We start from the raw sequence: 24,869 nt of genomic DNA, 5'->3' as shown, positions 1-24,869 counted from the left end.
CATTATAGAGGAATTATAAAAAAAAAAAAAAAAGCTAAATTCATCAAAAAACAGCCATTACCGAAGAACAACTTTTTAACAGTATATTATTTTTATTAGTTTCTGTAACCAAACCAAGAGAATGTAAATAAGACCGTACATATTTTAATACAGCGATGAAACCCCTGTACAAGTAAAACAAAAAAGAAAACAACAAAACAAAACCAATCATTACCCTCCCTCCCTCATCCATCCTCCAAAGCAAGGACTCATCCCCCAGCTAGGGTAGAGGGGGGGGGGAGGACCGCCCCCCCACCTCCAGGGTGCATACAACGGTACATTTCTGAAGGACCCTTGTCACCATAACCCCAAGATGAGAGCATTGTGGGTGGGAGAGCCAGCGGAGGTGAGGCAGAGACAGAATAAGACAGGACTGATTGCTCTCCTCTCATCAGTAAAGAAAACAAAACAATAAGTGTCTTTCTGCCCAAACGCTTCAGAACGTGAGACTTCTCATTTCATATCTTTTTTCTCTTTATCCGTCCTGTTCTTGTTCCTCTCTTTGTGAGGGTTGACATACACACACTCAAGTTTTCTACTGTTTAGAAAATCAAGTCCTCACCCTTTCTATTCCTCTAAGTAGCCCTATCCTGCTATATCCTAGCTAAGGGCACTGAACTCAGTCAATAGCAGCAGGTCTGGGTGCTTTACAGTGAAGTGTGTGTATGTGTGTGTGTGTGTGTGTGAGTGAGACAGCAAGGATGGGTGTGAAAGCAGTGACAGGGTGTGTGAGAGTAGGCCCTAAACTGGAACGCCTGTTCGTAGTGATCATTTCCGCACAATCCTATAACAACTCCACTCAAAACTCTGCTGCCACTGCAGCAGGAATCCTAAAGGCTCCGTGACATCATCTTTGCGCCGCTTATCCTTTGGCTAAATATACAGGAGAGATTCCAGCTACAAGCTTTCCCCTGTTTATACCACAAACACACACACACAGACACCCAACACACACACACACACACACACTCCAGCACATCAGTATTCTCAGGCAAGGAGATGAGAGCAGAAGGCAGGAGCAAAGGCTCACAGGCAGACTAATCAACGAATCAATCATCAAAATCAATCAACTGCTGCAATTTCACATTTCCATTCTGGGAAAACAAAAACAAAATGACAACAGAATTTCTGATTTCATGTCTCCATTCAGTAAATATGGTTGAAACCGCTGAGTGTGTGTGTACGTGTGTGATAATGCGGTGCAGAGCTTTTACACACGTGCACACGCACACATTTCTGGATTAGTAATGATGGGAGGATTGGGGGAAAAAAACAAAAGAACAATCTGTGCTTCACTAAATGACATCTCCTTAAATAAGATTGTTTGTCCGACTACAAAAACAAGACTGATTCATTCTTTCCTTAACAAAACAGTATATCTGTCCTATAATATGTGTGATCCTACTTGGGGAAAAAATGAAAGGAACAGGAATCAGAGCTATAAAAATGGCAAACTCAGCAGCGAATCTCATTTTTCTTTCTCCAACTCTCCCCTTATTATCTACCGTCCCAGTAGATTTCTATGGAACAACTTGTGCAGCTGTCTCATCCCCATCTAAATATGATGGGAGAATCCAACTCCAACGCCCCCACCCACAGTGGGGCAGGGAAGGGGGAGAGAGAAGAGGATTATGTACACACAGGACAGTGCCCACTCTCAGTAACCATTACCGTTTGGATCTCTATCCCAACCCATCCTCCTCCCTCCCCCCCCAATCTGCCCCACTCCCTCCCCCAGGGCTGATGGGAGGGGGTGAGTGAGCGAATAGAGCTGGATTCCCTCTCCTCTCGTCCATCCATCCATCTTGTCATCTGAAGAGGGTCTGCAGCTCTTTACTTGCCCTCCTCTGGTTTGATGGCCTGGGGTTTTATGGGGCCAGTCCGTATGGGCTTGCCCGCGGAGAGGGGGGGTCTGTCAGACTCTGGGCGGTCCCCCCCTGCCTGGTGGTTAGGGGCCAAGGGATCGAGGGGGGGCTTTCCAACCTGATCAAGGCGAGACGCTTTGCTGACTTGTGGGGCCTTGAGTTGCTGCTGCTGTTGTTGCTGCTGCTGCTGTTGCTGCTCTGAGAAGAACTTATGAGTGGACTGGAGCACCTCAGCCCTCTGCTTTGCCTAGGGGGACAGAAAAAATATCAGCTAAACAACCAATCACTGGATGTACATCCAAACCTCTGAGTTGCCAACAGACAAACACACACACACACACACTTCAGTATGGACAGTATGAACAGAATCAACAGATTCACAGACCTTGAGGTCCTGCTCTGCCTTCAGAGCCGCCTGTGTGCCTCTGGGTGCGAGCGAGGGCCCGGGGGGGCCTCGGGGAGGGTGCTGGCTGTGCTGTGGGTGCTGGGGTCGGGGATGAGGCATCAGACCGCCACCCACATTGGGAGACATGGGGGGGCCCATGGGAGAGCGCTGGACACCTCCAGCAAATGAGTTAGCATGAGGAGGTCGCACCAGAGGGGAGACAATGTTGGGCTGGGACAGAATCTGAATAAACAGGAAAAAAGAACAGAGAAGATAAAGGGATTATTAGAGGAGCAATTTGTGTAATAACTGATGTATTATATAAACACATGAGCACAAATACAATTTCTGTGATTAGTGCGTATATATAACCTGTGGGTTGAACTGGCCAGGGAAGTGTTGTGTCATTCTCATGCCAGCAGAGCTGGGCTGAAACTGTTTCTGGTACAGCATACTGTTCATCTTACTGGACTGGCTACTGGGGGAGGTGGAGCTGGCCCTGGAGGGAGGGGAGAGGGACAGAAATATTAAAGTCACGTGTATTCAACAGATGTGTTAAACAGAGCATGGAAGGTGTTGTGTATAATCCTGTGAGTGCGTGTGTTAGTGGGAACACAGGAGGTGTTGTGGGTAATACCTGTAAGGGCTGGAGGTGGGTGTCGTGCTCCTGGCGCTGACAGGAGGAGTTCCAGGCTTCACATCCATCCCACTGCCGAACAGCTTCAGATCCATATCCATCTGGAATGTGTCAAACACATAAAAAGCCATCAGAGAGTGACTCTTAAAGCAACACACACATGAGTATTGAGAGAGTCACACACACTACCTTGCTGGTGGGAGGCTGCATCATGTTGTGGCTGGGGCCCATGATGCCCCGGTATGGCTGGGAGACTGGGGGCTGTCGGTTGATGCTGGGGGGCTGGGCCTGGGGAGGGGTGGGGGGCAGCGCCAGGAGGGGCTGGCCTCCCCCTGAACCAAAGTTTGGCAGGGACAGCTGGGAACCGGGCAGAGGGACTGTCACCTGGGAGACACAAGACACAAATGTTATATATTGAGAGAAATGTTATACATTGGTGTGTGTGATGTGACAAGGTTTATGAACATCAGACATCCATCTCTGTATGTGTATGTATGCATGTAATGTATTACCTGTTGCATTGCAGAGCTGGGGGACTGGGTGTTGCTGTAGTAGCTACTCTGGCCGTGTTGTTGCACCTGCCCTGAGTACATGTTTGAATGCTGATTCATCCCCTGTCGAGCCTGAAACACACAGCAATATATACATACAATAAATAAAATACATACATATAGAAGACAAAATTATCCTGAGAGCGATTTTTTTAATTTATGTTCCAATAGCATTAACCCAATACCTGCAGTAAGTGTGTGTCAATAAGCTGAGAGCCTCCCATGCCAGAGGGTTGGTTGAGCTGGGGCTCAAACAGAATAGGAATGTGCTGGGTGGAGGAGGGCTGCTGATAGGCCAGGTTGGACTGAGGCTTGCCCAGTTCAGGACCCTGCACACCGGGATAGCTGTGCAGCGAGGGTCCTGACAGCATCATGGATGGCTGGGATAGGCTGCTCTGCATGAACGCCTGCTGAGACCTGAGAGAGGACAGAGTTAGAGAAAGGCTGGATCACATAAGCACAATGGTTTAACCAAACAGCACTTCAGCAGTTCTGTATATATATTTCAGCTGTGTGTGGTGACAGAGAACTGAATATCTGTGGTGTTTGTGTTACCTGTAAGGCTGCAGCGAGGAGCTGAACAGGTCCTGTGGCTGGGAGACTGGAGGTCCAGTGCTGAGTCCTAGCTGGGCCTGGTGTGTATGTTGGTGCTGAGGTTGCCCTTGCAGAGGGGCGTAGATAGGGATAGGAATCTGCTGCACCGCTGTTGGCTATGGGGAGGAGGAACACAGACAACATGAGGGATACAATTTTAAGTATAAAACAGATGGTTTTGGTCCTCAGTTCTGAATGGCTTAATACAATTAAGTAATACAATGTGATTTTTAAGATTTTTTTGGAAGCACACTCCCATCTTCAGTATAATATTACTAGTTTCCCGCTTTGTGTTTGTGACCTTTATAAGACAATCCTACCTGAGAGAGGCCAGGCTGGAAGCCTTGCTGCTGCGCCAGGGAGGGCGGAGCCAAGCGAGGGTGGGGGGTGCTGAAAAGGTGGCTAGTGTCCATGTAGAAGGCTGGAATCTGGGCTGCAGAACCTGGATACAGATGATTGAAGACTTTACATTTATATGAAAAATTAGTAAAAAATGAAACTCTGACACATCTACAGGTATGTTTAAAAAAAAAGGCAAAAACAAACTAAAACCAAAAACATCTGCACAAAGACTTGTTCAGCCAGAATTATTCAGCCTGTTTAAAGTTGTGTGGTTACTGCATCAGCACTGATACAATTCTTAGTGATCACCATGTAGCAGAGTGTCTTGCCTAGGCATAAATATAGAAAGCCGCTGGTGTGTAGAATAAAGTCATGATACAGGGTACCAAAAAGTTCCTACACACAGCATGACAAATATTTAAATGCTGATGAGTAATTTAAATGCTGTCTATTTTTATCTAAAATATTTTGATCATAACCTATCATTTTAGATCCGTATCCCCAATTCTTGTTTTGCTGAATAGGCCTACATATTTTTTGCACTCACATCACGACATGTAATAAATCTGCATCAGCATTTAAATCTCAGCTCCCTCACTTTTTTCCATGCTGTGTGCAGGAACTTTTTGTTACCTTGGGTATGGGCAATCTCTTTATTATCTTTGGCAGCACTGCTCATCCACTGAAAATCTCTCCTACTTCCCTTGGTCTGACTCCACAGACCCAGTGAGTGCGCACCGACCTGCCAGTCTAAATGAGGGTCCTTTATTAGGCTGAAGTAATAATGGACTGGTGCTAATGTGGGGCATACTTCTGCTCCTCAGGGCCCAGCTTGCTCTGATAGAGGCTAATGAGCCAACAGCTAGCTGCCGTCCCACTGGGTGGCTCTGCACTGAAACAGCTTGCCAACAGCTGAAGGTGAGACTGCTGCACAGAAACATAAGTATGTGGCGATATGGAGATACAGTAGGTGTAGGACGGTGTCTGCGTGTAGTGATGCAAGAGAATTTGTCTGAGAGGTTTTGAAATCTACATTATTTCTGCCACCAATTTTTGACATGTCATTCCACTATACCTAAAACCACCATAGTGGTGGTGGCAGCCATTTTCCTCCTATATACCGACCATAGCTGATGGCCAGTAGGGGATCCAAATCAGCATTAGGTTTGGCCATGTTTGCCAACCATGTTCATCAAGAATGCTTGCCTATATTAACCAATAGATGAGAGGTAGTGTATGATAAACAGAGTGATGTTTTGGCTATAAAGTGCATTTGCGATATTGTGTCAATGTCTGGGTTGAAATATATTTAGACACCAACTAAATAACACTTATTGAAAATATTCAGTAAGTTCAATAAGTTATAATACTGTTAAATCAATACAACGTCAGCTGGCAATAGCAAAATGTTATGTTTGTTCACAATCATTTCAATGTGTCTCAGATGCAGTGGTTCAGTATCATGTTGTTCTCACCTGCTGCAGACTGGGAGACGTAGACCTGCGGGGTCTGCTGCTGCTGTGGCAGGAGGGGAGGCACACAGCCCAGCTGGGAGAAGCTGCTGCTACTACTGCTACTGCTGGACGAGGACAGGCCGCCACCCTGCAGCTGCTGGGGCTTCACCTTACAGATGTTCGGGGGGTCAGAGGCCGTGGTGGTCTTGGTGCTCAGGGACGACGTGGTATAGGTCCCAGAGCCTGCAGGACGGAGAGAGAGACATGTGGTGAATATAAGGAATTATAATGGATGCTTAGATACCATTGAAGCTAGATGCACAATGGGAAAAACAAAACTGGCTGAGCTGGCTCAACTGGCTCAGTACTGAGGTAAACAAGGTGCTGACGGACATGTATTGTCAAGGATATGAATGTAGTTTGAAGGTAATGTTACCTGACAGTGAGGTGCTGGGGGTAACTGAGGCCACAGGGATCTGTGGCATGGAGGCCGAGGAGAAGGAAGAGTAGGAGGAGGCGCAGGAGGTGATGGGGGAGGAAGAAGAGGTGGCTGGAGAATTCTTTTCCACCAGACTTGGGGAGTTCTCCCATGCCTTACGAGCCGATTCCATCTGAAAAAGAGACGGATATGAGTGAGTGAAATAAGTGATGATTCACTATTAAATCATCTATGGCACCTCACTTTTCAGTTTTTATTGAGCCATAACTGGTGTGACTCAAAATAGCAGGCTTTCTCCGAATGCCGTCTAGAGATGTTATTCTATCCCCTCAGAGTGTGCGTCTGCCTACCTTCAGTGTGAGGTCAACAGTAGCAGGGGAGACGGTGCTGAGGCTGGAGGTCTGCTGCAGGGTCTCTCTCCGCGGGAGGGGCAAGGAGTGGGGTAGCGCCACCTAAAGGGATCAAAGGTTTTTTTAAAACTACACTCCACCTACATGTAATGTCAGGTAATAATATATAATCATACTAGATTATTTTTTATCATTTATTGCAACTGTATGTGGTGGAATTGTGTGATTTGTTTAAATAGGACTTGTAATAGAAAAGTGTGTGAAATTGCATGAAGGCGTATGGATGTATACTCACATTGGCCACCAAGCTCTCTTCCATTTTGCTCCCTCCTGTTGGAACACTATCAGCCAAGGAGGAGGAAGGGGTGGTGTAGTCAGTTACGGACTCCTGAGGGGAAAAGATACATATACAATTAGCGAGTGTGCATGCATACACACACACACACACACACACTGTAGTAATGCTATCTAAAAGGACGCTCTTTCCTGTGATTATGAGTATGTTCGATATGGTTGTGCCACATGCTGCCAGCATCACTGAATTGCAAACACACCCTAGTGGCATTATGGCTTCTATACAATAGTTTCCTATACTTGTACTGTGTGACAAGTAGTTTTCCCTCAAAGTAGTGAAGAAATAAGAATTCAAAACACAAGAAAGAAGAAAAGAAAGATCGCCAACTACCTATCTGGTCCCCAAAAGAGTAAACATAGCAAACTATACATTCCATTTCTCACAAAGTACAGCTACATGTGCTTAATGGGAATTGTCAGCAAAGTACATGACATGACTAATCAGACTACTTGGCTAAAACTACCTGTCGAACAAGCATGCTGCACAAGCTTGGTTGTATAGGAATGAGATGATGGTATACCTTGGAGTTGCTGGTGTACTCTGCTGAAGGGACAGTGATCATGCCCTCAATATCGCCCCCCAGCTCCGGTACGGTGGCATCACTGGTGGGAGGGCTGGAGTCTGTGGCTCTGCTGACCCCTCCTCCAGGCACTCCTCCTTCCATCCCTTCGCCTTCCCCTCCACGTGCGTCTTTGGCCTTGCGGTTCTTCAGAGAGCGCTCTTTACCAATGGGACCAGGCTTGTACTCCTTGGTCTCCACTGGTTCCATCTCAGGAAGCTGGGGATGAGGAAGGGAAAAAATATATAAATTGGAGTAAGACTTTACAGAATGAATATTAATCGATATTGTTCAACAAGATAAAGCAATGCATCTGCCCCACAGTAGCAGTACCTTCTGTGTTTTGATTGGTCCCGCTCGAGGCTGTTTCTGTCTCTGTTCTTTGGGAGCAGGTAGTTTGTTGTCAGGTCCAGCTTCTAGCAAGGCTGGCACTCCATCACTGTCAGTGCTGCCTGCAGACGATGGTGCTCCAAACTGGATACTATCTATAGCCAGCTCCACACTGCCCTCTGCTCCAGGCTTCACACCCTAAAACGAAAAGGACAAAATGCCAACATTTTCCTTTGTTTATTTTGGGTACAAAGGTTACTTTTATAACTAAAGGTGAGATTTTGCTTTCGCCCATTGCCACAGGAGTCAAGTGGACGATTAAGTTGTAAGCAGACATACCTCAGAGGAGACCGTCCCAGTGAAGGAGGTAAGAGGTTTGTTCCAGGCACTCACAGGAGGGGGCTGGGGAGGGCTGATTGGACCAACTGGAATATACACATTAAATTTGTAAGCTCCCAATATATACAGTCTTGTACAGCAGTAAGATACAGGACACTTTAAGATATTATTACTAATTGCTTAAGACATTTTTTTAATAGAGAATACAGAATATGCATCTACTCACGCTTCTTGACATCGGGAAGGACAGTGGGGCCTGCTACCTTGTTCTCCCACAGTTCCGTACCCAGGGTGCTGTGTGTCTGGGTGGGGGCGGGGGGTAGGCTCTTAGAGGTAAAGTCCACGGTGGCAGGGGGTATGGAGGGCATTGGTGCCACCGTTCCTTCCAGAGTCTGGGGGGAGGCAGCAGGCTGGGAGGGGGCAGGGTGAGGATGCTGGGGGGCAGAGATTGGGGGCTGCGGCTGGGCCTGGGAGGCAGGAGCTACAGGAGGCTGAGGCTGGGAGGCTTGCTGCTGCTGCTGCTGCTGTTGCTGTTGTTGCTGTTGCGATGATTGTTTTTTAGCAAATCTAGGTGGCAGCTTTCCCCCACCTCCTCTGCCTTTCTCACCGGAGCCTTTCTTACCCCAGTTCTGTAGGAGCAGTGTTTATATTAGTACTGTATCAAAAGGTATGGCTCATTATCAACAAAGTAATGCATTGTCTTTCTACAAGGTTTTAACTAATGTGGATCAAGCATCCCTCCTCGCACCTGAGTTGTCTGCTCCTCCTTTTTCCGTTTCTCCTCGTCTTGCAGGCGTTTCTGTTGCTTACGGGAGACCACCTCCGTGAAGCCGTCGTCGTTAGCGCTGGACTGGGGGTCCTCTGTGGTGGTGACCTCTGGGTGGTCATCAATGATCACAACACCTAGAGTGAAGGGACAGGAAAGGATACGGATGATTTTCACATTCAGTTTTCAGGCAGCAAGAGTGGTGTATCAGTGAGAGATGTCTGCCTGTGTGTGAATAAGGCAAGTCCACTCACTGGCATAGTTGTTGAGGTCAAACTGAGAAAGAGCATTCTCCTTGGGCTTCTTGGCAGCCTGCTTGGCCTCGTCTTTGCGACGGGAAGGTTGATCTTTAGCAGGTCTCTGGGATGCTCCACCTGCTGCTGCTGTTGTCCCCTCCAAGTTCTGCTGGGATGCAGGGCTGCAGGAAACACACAGACACACACACACACACACATTAGAGACAGGGAGACAGCGCAGGCAATGAGAAACTGAGAGCAAGCATGAGAGACAAGTGAGACAATGAAATGGCTTGTTGGTGAGACAAACAGTGTGGTGGTAAAGGAGGCCTGAGATAATGAAAATGTTTGCATGCACATAATCAGTACTGTGATTGTTACTTCAATTAAGGTTGTAATCAGAATATTCATGTTGCAGTTAAAACATACCACTGTTATGTGAAAACCTTGTAACTCCAATTTTGGTGATTTTCATGTTTTAATTTCACTTAAAAAGGATCACATGCTCCTCTATAAGCTGAGAAAATTCTACAAACCACAGTCTTATGAAACCCTTTCAAACCCATTGGATGAACTCAATGCATGGTGGTCAAGCTAAACACAAGGAAATCCAGTCCACTTCCCAGTTTAGCTGTTGTCACCAATACCTGAATGCTCTGAACTTTATACATTATTGATGAGGTGCCCCACAGTCTGCAGCAGCCTGCTAGCTCAGCTTGCCAAACTAGCCAAAACTAGCCATCCATTCAAAAATCGGGCAATTTAATGTTGCCTTGCTTATCAGTAAATGTTCATACGTTAAAAACACAACTCATGACTTTTTACTAGATAGAATAATAATAATAAAGAATCTATCTACTAATCCTTAAGAGACACTCTTTAATTCAGGGCATGGGTTCTGTAAATGAGAGATCAGAAAGATTTGTGTTGATAACCCTTGAAGAATTTCTATTTTCCCTTTCTATTTGGCATGGGATTTGACATGTTACTTTTAAAATGTCATAATTTTCACAGTAGGCTTTTTGCTTTCCAAAAAAACAATCTACTTTAACACTGATTGTACTATGGGCAAGACATGATGACCAACACAAAGTAGGTGGTGCTAAGCAGCCACACCTGCTCAACCTACTGAGGACTGGCTGTGCGTAGAGCAAGCGCCATGAAAGCAGTTGCAACAAATTAGATAACTATCAAAAACTGAAAAACTTCTTTGTCTAGTTATTTTACACTGCTGCAAATAAAAGGAGATTACAAAGAAGCCACCAGACAACTAGTGAGAAGAGGGACAAAATGTTTTCATTCTATTCTCCAGCAGAAAGACCACAGCAGAGGTAACAGTCTAAAAATAGGCTACCCCTCCGTTGACTCTATATTTAACTCCACACCAAAACACTTGGATGGCCAATTAGAGCAGTCAGCCAGGAAACAGCAATTGACCTTCAAGTGAAGAATCTTTCAACAGCCAAGGATGATTTGGCCAGGCACAACCAACACAATTTACAGGACACTAAATCAGGAAACTCAGGAGTGCTCTTCAGTGCAACGAGTAAATTAGCAGGAAAACTAGCAGGAACTTTGCACTAACCAAAAGGTTTATTGGGTGTGAATAAACTTGCAGTGTTATTCTGGCATACACTGTTCAATGAGTTGACTTCATTATGCAAGTGTTAGTGTAAGCAGACAAAGTAAATGCTTGAGAACAGACAAAAGCCTGTTTGTTTCAAACTCACCCTCTGCGGCCAGTTTTGGCTCCTCCCCTTCTCTCCCCCTTGCCCCCAGTGTAGCTGCGGCCTGGTTTGGCTCCACTGTTCCCTCTACGGTTCTGTCTCTCTGTAGGCCTCTGGCTCGAGAAACTCCTCTTGGCTGCAGGAGCTCCTTCACGTTTTGGAGTCACCCCTCCCTCAGGAGGGGTTTTACTGGGTGTCACAGAGCCCTGAGGGGGCGCGGGCACAGGGGCAGAAGCGGCGGCTGCAGCATTAGCAGCCTCCAGTGCTCCCCTCCTCTCCTCTCGCTCCCTCCGTTCATTGAAGTCACTGCTCTCAGAAGCAGTTTCCCATTCCTCATTGGCTTGGTCTGAAGAGTTCTGGTTGGACAGGTCAGGGGACTTGGTACCGATGGCGGTGATGGTGGGGCTGCTAGTCTCAGGCAAGGGTGCTTCGATAGGGGAGGGCAGGTCGGGGGCAGGCACGGTGGCCCCCACTTCTGCAGGCACGGTGACAGGGGTTCCTGGAGCTCTTGACAGGGTTGGGGACAGGGAGATGGGGGCAGGGGCAGAGCCAGGGACAGCAGCAGCAGGCACTGGGGGTAGAGGTGCAGGGGGACTGGGAGCCGTTTCTCCACCAGCCAAAACTGCAGCCTCCCGTTCCTTCAGCCGTCGGAAGCGGGGTGGTTTGTCTTGCCTGGGGGGCCGTGCTGGTCTGGGCCGACGAGGCCTTTCTCTGCTACTCTGAGGAGCCCCATCCCCAAACTTCTTGCCCTCATATTTGGGGGGCCGTCGGTCGTTGGGAGGATTGTCGTATCTTGAAGATGTGGACTCCGTATCCTCAGGCCTGAACGTCTCCATGGGTTTAGAGGGCCACTGAGAAGAAGACTCTCTGGCTGTTGGTCGCCTGAGAGGGGCTGAGCGAGGGCCTCCGCGCTCTCTTGCTCCTCCTCGTCTACTGTACAATCCCCCTCTACCTCGCCGAGAAGGCTCTCCTTTAGGAAGGAACCCTGGTTTGGGCCTGCTTTCATCATCCCCTCTAGATCCAACTTTCTCCCCCATGTGAGGAGGTCCAAAGCCCGGCTTGTGTGGGCCAGACCGGGCCTCCCCAGGTAGCTCTCGTCTCAGTGGTCGACTAGGTTTGGTGCTAGGCTCACGGTCTGAGGGCCCAGTATCACTGGCGGACTCCCTCCCACCTTCACTCTCAGAATCTGTGTCAGAACCACGGCGCCGCCGGCGTTTGGGCATGACCTCAAAGTCGGAGCTCTCACTGCGTGTCTCACTTTCCTCCCTGTTGCGGAAAGCAGCAGCACCTCCAGCAGCAGGTAGATCAGAGCGTGATCGAGGCTCCCGGTAAGGGTACTCCCCCCGGCTTCGACCCCGACTCCCCCTGCCCCGCCCACCGTAGGTCCCTCGGTAGCTCCGTCCTCTGGAGTAATACTCCCCTCGACCTCGTCCCTTGAAACTGGAGTCAGCAGGCCAGTCTCTCTCTCTATCCCTGTCCCTGTCCCTGTCCCTGTCCATTTCTCTCTCCCGCTCACGTTCCCTCTCTCTCTCTTCTCGTCGGTAGGCACGTGGAGGGAGGTTGGATTCTTTCCTGGAGGGCAATTTGGGTTCTGGGTGCTTGTCATTACTGGGTGGTTTGTCTGGTTTCTCCTCTTGAGAGGAAGAAGTGGGAGCCCCAGATGAAGGCTGGGAGTCTCTGGCTCTCTGAGGGCCAGAGGGCGTTTCCTCAACCTCAACAGCTTCTCTCTTCCCCTCACCCTGTGGCCTGGAGCCCTCAGACACAGCAGCAGCTGCAGAAGGAGCTTTTGCTGCCAGATCCTTTTTGGGCCTCTCTCCTCTTTCTCCTCTCTCGTGGCGTTTCTCTCTCTCCTCCCTCTGCTCCCTCTCCTCTTTCATGTCCCTCAGAACAGGTTTCTTTATTGGCCCAGACCTGCGGACAGGTCTCTCTCCCCCTGGTCCTTCCCTACGTCCGGCCCCAGATCTCCCACCCCAGCGCAGCTCAGCTTTCTGCTTACTAGGGGCAGGCAGAGGCAGCTTTTCTTGTTTGTGGAGTCCATCAGCAGGAGGTGTAGCCCTGTTGCTGGTCACTGCAGCCTGGGAGTAGGGCTCATTGCGGGCCTTATCCTCAGCCCTCTCCCCCGTGTCCTGGAGCTCTAGTGATTTTGTTCCTAGGGGGAGCCCGTCGAACCTGGGCTCGTCCAGTTTGAGGGAGTGGCTGGAGCCCTGGGAGACACTCCTCTGGAGCATGGCCTGACCAAGGGCTTCCACCTCTTCCCCACTGGGTAGGCCTGGCTCCTCAGGGTCAAACCCTGAGCCTACAGGGGCCCTGTCTAGAGGCCCCGGGGCATCCTCTGGACCCTGGGAAAATGTAGACAGGGACTCTGTAGGGTCCCGGAAGAAGTCACTTTTGCGAGAGTCCAGTGCACTGTGGTCCTGTGGGTACATGGCTGGGAGACCCCTGTCCAGATCCAAAACAGAGTCCAGCCTGTAAAGAAAACAAAGCGGGAATGAGAGTCACATCCAGGAAACAAATTCACTACTGAAAGATTCATTATTGATCAGAGTTTTCTGCTATGGGGTCCTTTTTCACCTGGGCTCCTTGTTATCGTCCCGTCCTTTAGGAGGAGTGACAGATGGTAAGGGCTCTGACTGCGGGTACGGGTCAGACCCCCATACCATGCGTGACTCTGAGGGCAGGCCATGGTCACGAATAGGTCGGGTCAAGTGGTCAAAGGAGTCAGAGCTGGAGCTGGAGTTGTCACCTGGCTCCCTGCGCACTATCTGCTTCGGAGGCATCCTCCCTAAAGACAACAGAACAGAATGACCATGAACAGGGTGTCTGGGACATCTGACATCACCACTGGGGCAAAATGGGATTTGCCAACAATACTGAATCAAACAATGACAAATATGCAAGGGAATCATCAGATACACTACGAGATACATTTTCTAATTATATTCCACACCTAAATGGCATGTCTTCCTACCAGGATGCATGTTAGGAGGCATATCCATGGGCGGTCGTCCTGACATCATGCGAGGGTCCATGTAAGACTGCATCATAAGCCAACGGGGGTCAAACCCCATGGAGGCCAGGTGCTGGTGGTGGGGGCCCATGGGCTGATACATGGAGCGGTGCTGTTGCTGCTGTTGTTGTTGGGTAGCTGGGACTCCACCACCACCTGATGGAGACACAGAGCCCCCACTCTGCTGCTGCTGCTGTTGCCACTGTTGCTGCTTCATCTGCTCCTGGAAGATGAAGGAGGATTGTGGTAAGGCAGATACAAATTAAGACCATCAGTGAGCCATAATCTGCTTTTAGGGTATACCACATTCTCAAACTGATGGTTGTCTAATTGTCTGTATGTCTGCTTTTTTTGATCATGACAATGCACTTAAAAACAGCCGCATATTACTACTACAGTATTTCATTATTTCATCAGTCCCAAGAAAGATGGGAGAAAGAATGGTAAAGAGGTCATGCTCGGTTTTCAAACGGAGGGCATTGCAAGTACATGATTATAAACCTTAGCCCAAGTGTTCCCAAGCTATGTTACATCACGGCCCCCAGATAGATAAAACTTTAGATCACAATCCCCATTTGATAAAGGTTTTTTTCCCAGGGATCAACAAGAACTAACTCAATAACTCAAGAAGCCAGCTGCACATACACGTACCTGCTGTCTGAGGAAACGAGGAGGCAGAGACTTCTGGAATTGTTTGGAATAGCCTGAGGTGAGAGCAGGACGCATGGCGGCCCCTGCCTCTCCCTCCAGTTCTGGGGGTGCCACAGGGACTTCCTCACCACTGGGTGGGTCCATACGAGGCAGAGACAGGTGGGGTTCATCCACTGCAGGGAAAAAATGGTCTTGAATTCCAGATAAAATAACAATGCAACTTATCCAAAAAGTCTGCTTCACTGACAGAAAGATATGACAAAATGAAGGGCAGCAGTCAGTTGCAACTACACAATGATCTTTCACATACACACGCAACTCTCAGATGGCTCCATGAGCAGACTCACCTCTATTGTCATCTACGTTAAAATAGTCTCGGATAGGCATTGTCGTCCTGTCCGCTTGGCTCTCCTCCACCAGGGGGCCCACCTCTGCCAAGGAGCCCTCTCCCTCACTCCGAGGCTCTGGAGTGACGGCCACAGGTCTCTGGACAGGGGAGCTGGGTTGGCGAGGCACAAAATGAACCTCCTCTTCCGCACTGGGTTCGACTCTCTCTCTTTCTCTCTCTATCCTCTCCCTGTCTCGCTCCACCCTCTCTCTCTCCCTGTCTGGTAGAGGAGCTTGTATGATCGGGGCCTGGGGTTGTGAAATCGGCATTGAAGATGCAGGGCTGGACACTGGAGCAGGAGCTGATAATGGGGGTGTTTCCTCACGAACAACTCCTGCCTCGTCATTGGGGGTCTCGGCAGGGGTGGGTTTGCTCTCAGTTGCCGGGCGGTGTTTTTCGTTGAGACGTTTAAGTTTTTCAGCACAGGCTGCGAGCCGCTGTTCCTCCATCCGCTTCTCTTCCTCCTCTCTTCTCCGTCTGGCTCGTTCTACAGCTTCAGAAAGCTCTGAGGGCTTCTTGCGCTTCTGTCGCCAAGCGTCAGAGTCCTCTTCGCCACCAGGTGGCGCTGTGGCCGGTGGTTTGGTCCCACGTGGAGCTCCACCACCCACTGAGCGACCACCACCCTGGAGGACAGAAGAATTAGTACAACTGCAGACTAAAAGCACCTTCTGTTACACCAGTGAGTGCACAGGTAATAGGAAGCTCTTGTAAGGCACAACAGCCATACCTGGTAATCCTGTGGAGCAGCTAATTTATTGTGCTGCCCAATACTGCCAGGAGATGGCGCTCTGGGGTCTACACCGTCGGCCCATGAGCCCCCGCGGTCCTCAGACCCATCCTTCCAGCCCTCCTGACCGTCTGATGGCCGGGACCTCATCCGCTCCACTTTACCCATCCACTCCCTGAAAACGAGGTCACCAAGTAAGAAAAATACAAACACACCATCAACACCCCCCCCTCAACCAGCCCTCCTAAGCCCCCTGCCCTCCCAACATTTGTGCACATACACACAAATTCTTTGGACTGACAGATTGACTGAATCCTGGGATTTCAGGATATATAAATCGGTTGGATTTAGCAGGATGGATTCAGCAGATCTATCATTTATGCATCCTTTGCTTCTTATCAAACTATTTGCACATCAACCAGCTATGCCAATGCTGCTGCCCTGGAACAATCCTTCGGCTCTGAATGTGTATTTACAGTGTGTTGACTCTCCTGTTATACAGTACATCTTACCTGCATTATGTGGAGGTCCCATTACATTTTGTCCTACACCTAATGTGACAATCTTATCCTGTGCGACTGTCTTATAATGTGTCAGCACCTGATCACATCCTTTGTGTACCCACTGTAATCAGTAAATAAGTGATTCTGAAATATCAGTAAGAGTGGGCCATAGGGAAGATGGGTGTGGTGCATCCATCTTAGGTTTTAAGATGAGTGATAACCTTAAGTAGGGAAATAAAGATATTGTAAGAGATAGAAGGATGCGACAAAAGTAGTGGAGAAAGACTCACCAGTTTTCTCCTTTCTCCTTAGCAGCTTGGTTCTCTTCATCATCGCTGAAGTTGAGTTTCTCGGTGTAGTCCACCTCCATCTGAGCTCCTGGATAGTAGGAGGGACGGGGATTGACAGAGCTTAGAACCAGAGTGGCCTTTTCCATTTCAAAGAGCATACAACTCTCATTTATTGATTAAAAATCAACAAAAGTGATATTTATGCAAATGTCAACTGAATAACTGATTGATTAAACAATGCTCTCCATAGTTAACCCATTGCTACTGACCAGCCCAGCCCTCATCAGCTTCAGTGTCCAAGTTGTCCAGCTCCTTGAGCTCTGTGGCGCTGATGATGGAAGGTCTGTCTGGGTCCTGGAGCCAGGACTGAGGGGGGCCCTGCTGAGGCCGCCCTGGCCGAGGACCCCTGGACACACAACAGAGAAAAAAGGAGAGAAAGTCATTATGGGACCCAAAATGAGCCATGAACTCTTGCTGGCAGGTACTAAGATGTGTGCATTATCATGGGTCCCACAACAAGACTCAATTTACTAAATGTGTGCATTGAGCTGAAAATGTTTTATAGACTCCTTTTATATTGGTATTTACGTGCTTCAGTGAGTTTTCTCTCAAGACTTCCTGGGCTCACCGTTTAGGTTCATTGATAAAACTCATCTGGTAGGGATGCACTGAAATTTCAGCCTTGAAATTTGGATTGGTTGGCAGTGTGAAAACACTGAAAATATTGAACGAGAATTCATTAATTATCCATTTTTTATTAAATTGTGACCAACAATGCAGGGCCCTACTGAACAGAAATCAGCATTTGGTGTTTATGTTGCTCTCCTCTGGCACCGGGTGCGACTGCCCAGCAAAAATGTCAGCAGTATGGAGCCATTTCACAGTATCTGATACAGACAGCAGAGTAGTAAATTGGTAAAGCTTGTTCTGCTGAAATATCAAGAGGGGGTACATTGCCAAGGAACGTCTCCACTACAAACTTAATTTACCACCTGGAAGCACGACACCCGCATCAGCATGCAGACTTCACCAAAGCAATGTCAAGTAAGACGAAATAAAACTAACCCTCACAACACACAGACTCCATCTGTGGCAGTAGTCTTTGAGAATGCAAAGACCGTGACAGTGCCAAAGCAAAAGGCATTCAAAAGGGAATCATGGAATTCATCACCTTGGATGAGTTTATGATTCTGATTGATACAAATATTGGCATTATATGTGTTTTTTTCCACATCAGTGCAGTCAGGGAACATACTGATGCATCAAAGTTTGCAAATGACAATATTTTGTTACATTTTTTTTCCTTTTCAGTTATTATGCCTTTTGGAATAGTATTGTCTGGAAAGGACTGAATGTTCAATCGATGAATAAACAAGTTTATGAGAGCTTCTCATCACCTTGCAGTTGAGTAATTGTTTTTTTTTTTTCATTGAAAAGCAAGAATCCATAGCAAAATTTGTTTAATTTATGCAAAGATATAAACATTACAATAAATGAAAAAAATAAAAAATAAAAAGATTTCGATATCAGTTTAAATGTATTTATAAATTGTATCGGCCAAGAATTTTCATTCCAGTGCATCCCCAATATTTGTGGCTTAGCCATTTGAATGTGAACTCACTTGGCTCCATCTTGCGGCACAGGATATCTGAAGTTTCCTTGCCCTGGGGCAAAGGACATTCGAGGATAGGCGTGGAACATCTAAAACACAACCACACCATCGTCAGGTCAAAGAACAGTCACAAAAAGAATAAGTAGATCACTTTGATAGGCTCATATGGGGTCAGTTTAGAAAACAAAGATGAGACTTACATATGGTGGCATCATGCTCCTGAAAGGAGGGTGGAAGTGTGGTGGCACCCCAGCAGGAGGCTGCTGCCCCCCGTTGAGTTTAGGCTGAGGAGGGCCAGAAGGAGGCAGCCTCTCCTTGCCATCTCTCTTCTCCCTCTGGCCGTCGCTGGTTAGGGTTCGGCCCGGCTCCTCAGCCTCCTCAGGCGGCGAGGAGGTACCGAGGCTTGTACTACCCTCCTCCGGTGGCTTGCTGTCCATTTCAGGGGGGCTAGGTGCAGCGTTCAGATTCCTGCCCCCTCCCTCACGCCAACTGCCAACATCTCGGAGGATTGAAGGAACAGACATTGATTGGTTTGACCTGATCTTATGGTCAGGGAGACTATGGTCCCTGAACAGCAGGCAAATAGAAAGCAATCAATGGACACTGAACAATGTGCATGTGTGTGTGGCCATACTTTGAGGCCTGAGGCTGGGACCAGGTCCATAAGGCTCCTCCTCTTGACCGTCTCCTTTCTCCCCCTCACCGGCAGCCTGCAGGCTGGGAAACTCCTGGTGGAAGTGGCTGCTCACACGAGGTGCTCCTGCACAACACAACCGCATCATTATAAACACACACACATCACAAGGTTGTATATTATATAATACAACAGTGACTCACAGAAAGCAGTGTTTCATTTGTAGCCGTTTGGATTCCAATGGGAAATGTACCAAATGGTCTTCACAACTGTCTAATTGAAAAAAGCCAAGGACCATGGGACTCCACCATAGGTAATCCATGTTTTATGAGTAGCCGTGACACTTGGGGAGGAAGTGGAGAGCCTACTTACCGTCTAGCTGTGCCTGCTTGCTGTTGGCCCAAGAGCGGCCGCCCCCTACAGGAATCTCCTGTGGCTGGATCACTGGTGGTTTGGTCTGGGGTGGGGGGGTCTCCTGTTGCCTGTGGCACAGAAAACAGGGCAGCAGGAGCGGGCAAGGGAGAAGAGAAATACAAGGGTTTAACATTTGCAGAGTTTTATTCCAACATAAGTCATTCATCACTTGAAATGTTTTTGATGATAGAGTCCGCTGCCTCTGATTGACAAAATGAATATGTAGTGTTTTGGAACAAATGCCTTCATTTTGATAAGAGCTACATCAAATGGGATGGTGCTTGGTTTCTGTCTGTGTGTGTGTGTGTGTGTGTGTGTGTGTGTGTGTGTGTGTGTGTGTGTGTGTGTGTGTGTGTGTGTGTGTGTGTGTGTGTGTGTGTGTATGCATGCGCACAAGTCATCTAGCTCACCTCTCTTCCCCCGCCTCAGTTCGAGATGCCCAGCCACTGCCGTCCTTGGGGACGATGTTGACGTTGGGGTCGTTGCCCTTGTTCTCTGCCTTCAGACTGGGCAGGTTGGCCGGAGGCGGCATGCGCCGGCTGACAGCAACTTTGCCCAAACTCTGGAGCCCATGTCTGGCAGCCACTGGAGTGAAGGACAAGACAGAAAATTTTCACATGTAGGGGAATTGCAAGGTGAGGACAAGTGGCAGGTGTTCTTTTCACATCAACAACGTTCACAAACAAACATGATTCATTAAACAAACAATAATGCGCACAGACGGGCACATGCAGATTTTCACCCATAACCGGGGTATGGATGGATGGAGTGAGTTGAACAAAAAAAAAGACAATATTGAGACAAGTGTGTGTTTCTGGGATTGACTGAACTCTATATTGAGACAAAGCAAGCTTGTATACCTACTTATTGCCAACAACCTCACAGTTCACTCATTAGCTGTGGTATGGTATGCAATGCAATACTTCTGTGAGTGTTTGTGTGAGAGAGACTGTAACTGGGGAGATAGTGGGTGTCTGAGCTTACCTGCAGTTTTCTGGGTTTCCAGAGATTTGCCCTTGTAGGTGTTGAAGAGGCTAAGGGTCGCATACTTTGTTTTGCCATCCTTTGCCTTGGTGCTCTGCCCTGACTTCTCGGACATTTCGCTGGAAACTCATTGAGTCTGGTCCTTTGGCCTCACCCCCAGAACCAGCCTCCTACAACCCCAGGGTGGGACAAAAATGGGCACAGAGGGGTCAGGGGAAAAGGGTAAAGATGAGATTAACCCTAGCCACACAGAACACTTCAACAAGCACCCCCATGCTTAGAGACAAATTTTTCCCCTCACACTGTGTGACCTCAAGAAAAAACCTCCACACAGTTGTCGTTACTATACTATGTTTAAACAAATATTCACAAACCTGGGAAGCCATAACACAGCCATCAAAATCATCATTAATATGCACCTACAAACTACATCACTTCACTGTCTGAAAGATTCTTGCTTTGCAAACTGCACAAAGACCTGAAAAGCCATGCTGCATGAGGCTGATACTGGGTCACATGGCAGAGAAGCTGCTCTGCCTCTGTTATTGTGGAGAAGAGTAGTGGAACAAAAAAAATAAAAAAAACCTAAGACAGAGACTTCACCTCTCTATCACAATGCCTTCCCTCTGCTCAATGGGGCATGTCATGTTGCCATGCCTACTCTACCTAAGACAGCAGGAAAAGACTCACCAGGGAAGAGGAAGAGGGAGAGAGAGAGGGGGACAGAATAGTGAAGAAAACAGACCAAGGCACGTAAAGGAAGAGAGAGCGGGTGTGTGTGTGTGTGTGTGTGTGTGTATGTGGGGGGGGGGGGGGGGGGTCGGGGCAAAGAAGAGCAAAGAGCCAGAAAGTGAATGAGAGTGAGAGATAGCAGGGACAGAAGGCAGCATGTTTGGGGATGCAGTGTCTTTCCTAAGTCACACAGGGGTCATATATAATTGATGGACCGGTGGTGGAGCACAGTGTGTGTGTGTGTCTGTGTGTGTTGGGGGGGGGGGGGGGGGGGGGGGGGGGACAGCTCTGATGATCTCAGTCTCCATGTGCAACTTGGCCTTGGAACACTTTTGCAAGGGAACATCCACTCAGGCCTGACTGTCTGCAGATACACTGTGCTGGCACTGAAAACTGTCCCTCTAGAGTAAAGCAGCACAACAATGCCAAATGCTAAGGAGGGTGGAAGGGGTTCAGGGAATGTGCGTTTACCGTCAGACCCATACGTGTGTGCAAAAACATAAATTCTGACATCAGATTAATGGATGTGATCAGCAACACAAAAAAAGCAGGAATAGGCCAAAAAGCAAGAAAACAGTAATCCCCCCCATTAGAAATATGTGGAAGTTCGATGTTCGAAAGAAAAGAAAAGAATAAAAATCAGATCCCTACGGATTTGTTTGCTGTCTGCAAATCTGCGGCAAAGGTTGTTAGGAGTTTAGGAAGACAGAATGTTGATAACAGGTAGAGCAGCCAGAGTGACAACAGTCCGACTTCCTCTGTGCACACAGACCACAGGCTTTGTTACCCGTCTGGTGCCAGAGGGACCACAACAGAAACCAGGTGGCCAGTGTCACCTGAGGACGACGCCTCCACACAGAAGGGTTTAATTCAATATCAAATCCCCGCTCACTTCCTACGGCCACTTCATCTCTTCAACTGTGAATGCATTAAATGAGGTCAAAGGGGAAGGACCTTGGACCTTCTCTTTTGATGCGTTTTCAGAGGGATGTATAAAGAGCGATTGCAAGACAAAAGGTGTGAGACTCGTCACGGCGCACACAACTGTTTCTCCAACCTCAATCGGCTCAGCCCAACCTCCAGCGTGACCCTGCTCTCCTGCAACAACTACTTCTGATTTGCAGTCCCTCCATCAAGGTAAGCCTGTACTTGCTGCCGTCTTTTCCCCCCCATTCCCAGTGCCCACTACATTGAAAGAATATTTTGGTATTTTTGCTTAGCAAGAACTAGTGTGTGTGTGCGCGCGCGCGTGCGCGCGCACACACACACACACACACACACACACACACACACACACACACACACACACACACACACACACACACACACACACACACACACACACACACACACGCCATTTCTTTGCTTCCTTTCCAGAAGAGTAATGATCAGGACGGGAAATTAAAACCAGCCACATGCTGGCAGATTTTGGCAATGTCTGGTAAAATTTTGTCTATTTCACCAATAATTGACCAGGATTATTTTGTTCCAAAGCACCAATGTGGAGGATAAATAGACAACAAGAACAAAAAAATGTGGCTGGCAAATTTTCAATCCATCAGCCCCTGTGGCCAGTGAATGAAAAAAATTGTTTCCTGGCTCGGTGAGGATGTTACCGCTTGGCAGGAAGGAAGCACATATCAAGTGTCCTGATTCAGTCCTTACACGATTACTCCCAACCCTGACAGTGGAATGACTGTTGCCCATAGTCACTCAGAAGGCACCTCTGTTGTCTGAATGGGCGAACTCTACTCTGCCACTTTCTAATGTCAGGTTTTAAATGTGTATTAGGATGGACAGGACAACCAGGCAGGAAATTTGTTTTCACAAGTTCCAATCTTTTAATCAGTGCAAGCAGAGTTGGACAAGAAGCCTTGGATCTTTGTGTGTTCTGTGTGAGCTGAGGAGGTGGATATCAGCCGAGTCACCACTTCTCACAGATACAGCACTGGATGGCCAGGACAGAAAGGACACCACATGTGATATGGTGCCCACTATTTAAACTGATAAGCACACATTCTTCATCTACCTATTGATCTACACTATGAGATGAGATTGGGTCAATGCAAGGGGCTTGTAACATCTCTACTCCTGCTTACTGTTTTCAGCCCAATGTAGACAAAGCAAGGGGGAAGATAAGGACTGGCAGCCACTTCAGATCATTGTGGTTCTCCCCCGCCTCACCATCAATACCACTGAGCTGGTCTCCCTTGGGAGAAGAGGGTAATTTCATTATCTCTCTGTCCAGATAAACACACAAGAAATTAGATAGTGGCTATCTTTTCAATTCATTTGGCACTGAAGTGCTGAGATTTAACCTAATGCACAAATAAAAAGCTTGCTGGTGTAAATGTCAAACTGAAATATAGACAGAGGACCAAATTAGTAGAAAATAAAGACTGATTGATAAACTGGATAAAATGTAAAGCATTGAAGCTTGATATACATCCTCGTTAACATCAATTTAGGGTCAGCTGAATCACAATATAGAAATGTTTAGCAACTTTCTTTTTTATTTTAAGCCAATGCCTCGATCATAATAAAATTACTTTCATCTCCAGCAGTAGATCCCTGATCAGGTCTTAGTCATTCACAGGCCAATCAATAGGCTCACTCAAATCAATTTGCATCTTATGACATGGCCTCCCTCAAACCACTCCAATGCAAACCCATTCCAGACCATGGGTGCAACACATAGAAAACAATACCATGTTGCCTGTTTATCCTCTCTCCATTGGTTTCCACGTCTGCAGATGGAGATGATGAATCATTTGGAGCCCTTCACTGTCAAACCCTGCCAGACTCATGAGCATGCACACAATAAAAATGCATTTTCTTTATGGGAAAATCTGTTGGATCTGGATGGTTCAGTGATCATCTACCCACAAAATCTGACAACATGCAAAATGAGCATATAACGTAATATAACACCAATGCAATACAAGGCCTATTTAAGCCTATTCAAATACTAGCTGAGATGACTGCCCAATTTAGAACGTCGTCATGTTTCTGTAAATCAGTGGCATTGATGAGTGTGCAGGCCGTCCTTCCTCATGAACCAAATTACTGGTGGGCAGGGTGGTATCACAGCGGCAGGGAGCAGGGGCCCTCTCCGCCCGGAACTCACCACACTCGGCACAAATAACGCTTTCACTGCACCAAAGTTATCTGCACGTCAACAATATCACATACACAACAACACAGATTTTGATATGTGATGTGCAACGTGGTGCCGTAACAGGCCAGGTCAACAGCTTGCATCGTTTAGCACAGTTTCGTTTCGCTCTGGTCGCCATCACATCCACATTCAGCCCGTTCGCTCTCACTGCACTGTGTGGCCAGAGCAAGCTAGCCAGCTGCTTGCTAACCAGCTAACGTTATTTGAACACCAACACATCAGCCTTTGCCCCAAACCTCCAAAAACAGATTCCAACTTCCTTGACATGCCGACCCACCTGCCACCGCCGGTCCCTTCTTTGTCCTCTTGTCTGTCGTGCGGCCTGACTTGAAGTCTGGTTTTGGCCTGGTTTGTGGTGAACGAGTGTGTGTCTGGCCGGCGGATTACAAAAGCTGGCTAGCCTGCTAACCCAGTTCGGCTAACGATGGTTAGCTAGTTTGCTCGCTGGCAGCCAACAAACCGCTCTCCACATGCACGGGTCCCGTCACTTATTCTACGCCCCTTCTCGCTGTCAGTCTGTCCTTGGCTGTTCGGGCGTTACTGGGGGAACCGGTCCGTGGTCGTCCTGTGTTTCTGTATCTTTCCCCACCCGTTATCTCGTGCCAGACCGTTTCTCTAGTTGAGTGAGGCCCCGCTCGCGCCGCGGCCTGTCGCACAATCAAAGATGGCAGACTGCAGTTGCCAGATTTATCTGCTGATATCCCCCTTTCAATGACTCTAACCCCCCTATGCAGGTCTTCAGTCGCACATTTCACACAATTAGGATCACTCATGTAGAGTA

General features: G+C 48.0%; 1 protein-coding gene across 2 annotated transcripts; it reads right to left on the bottom strand.

Moving 5' to 3' along the window:
* Positions 1-69: 69 nt before the first annotated feature.
* Positions 70-24,732, bottom strand: prrc2c (proline-rich coiled-coil 2C). 2 transcript variants are annotated; one of them, XM_071895670.2, is made up of 34 exons: positions 24,366-24,732; positions 20,179-20,348; positions 19,605-19,779; positions 19,153-19,262; positions 18,781-18,906; positions 18,347-18,645; positions 18,156-18,235; positions 16,804-16,940; positions 16,535-16,622; positions 15,742-15,916; positions 14,974-15,637; positions 14,627-14,799; positions 13,937-14,198; positions 13,540-13,750; positions 10,972-13,434; positions 9,260-9,423; positions 8,988-9,142; positions 8,466-8,868; positions 8,240-8,325; positions 7,904-8,098; positions 7,532-7,789; positions 6,952-7,044; positions 6,657-6,758; positions 6,304-6,478; positions 5,889-6,110; positions 4,392-4,513; positions 4,033-4,187; positions 3,663-3,921; positions 3,439-3,549; positions 3,116-3,310; positions 2,927-3,027; positions 2,662-2,788; positions 2,290-2,532; positions 70-2,151 (listed from the first exon to the last, which is right to left on the bottom strand). In XM_071895670.2, exons 2-34 carry the CDS (start codon positions 20,291-20,293, stop codon positions 1,873-1,875), a joined length of 8,523 nt encoding a protein of 2,840 aa, XP_071751771.2. In that variant the 5' UTR covers positions 20,294-20,348; positions 24,366-24,732; the 3' UTR covers positions 70-1,872. The 2 variants fall into 2 exon arrangements, with proteins under 2 accessions (XP_071751771.2, XP_071751772.2); XM_071895671.2 differs by having other exon boundaries at positions 3,663-3,894.
* Between the last annotated feature and the right edge of the window lie 137 nt (positions 24,733-24,869).

The sequence above is a fragment of the Centroberyx gerrardi genome, chromosome 9, assembly GCF_048128805.1.
Source record: "Centroberyx gerrardi isolate f3 chromosome 9, fCenGer3.hap1.cur.20231027, whole genome shotgun sequence".
Classification (NCBI taxonomy): Eukaryota; Metazoa; Chordata; class Actinopteri; order Beryciformes; family Berycidae; genus Centroberyx; species Centroberyx gerrardi.
This window is presented reverse-complemented; position numbering and strand designations above follow the sequence as displayed.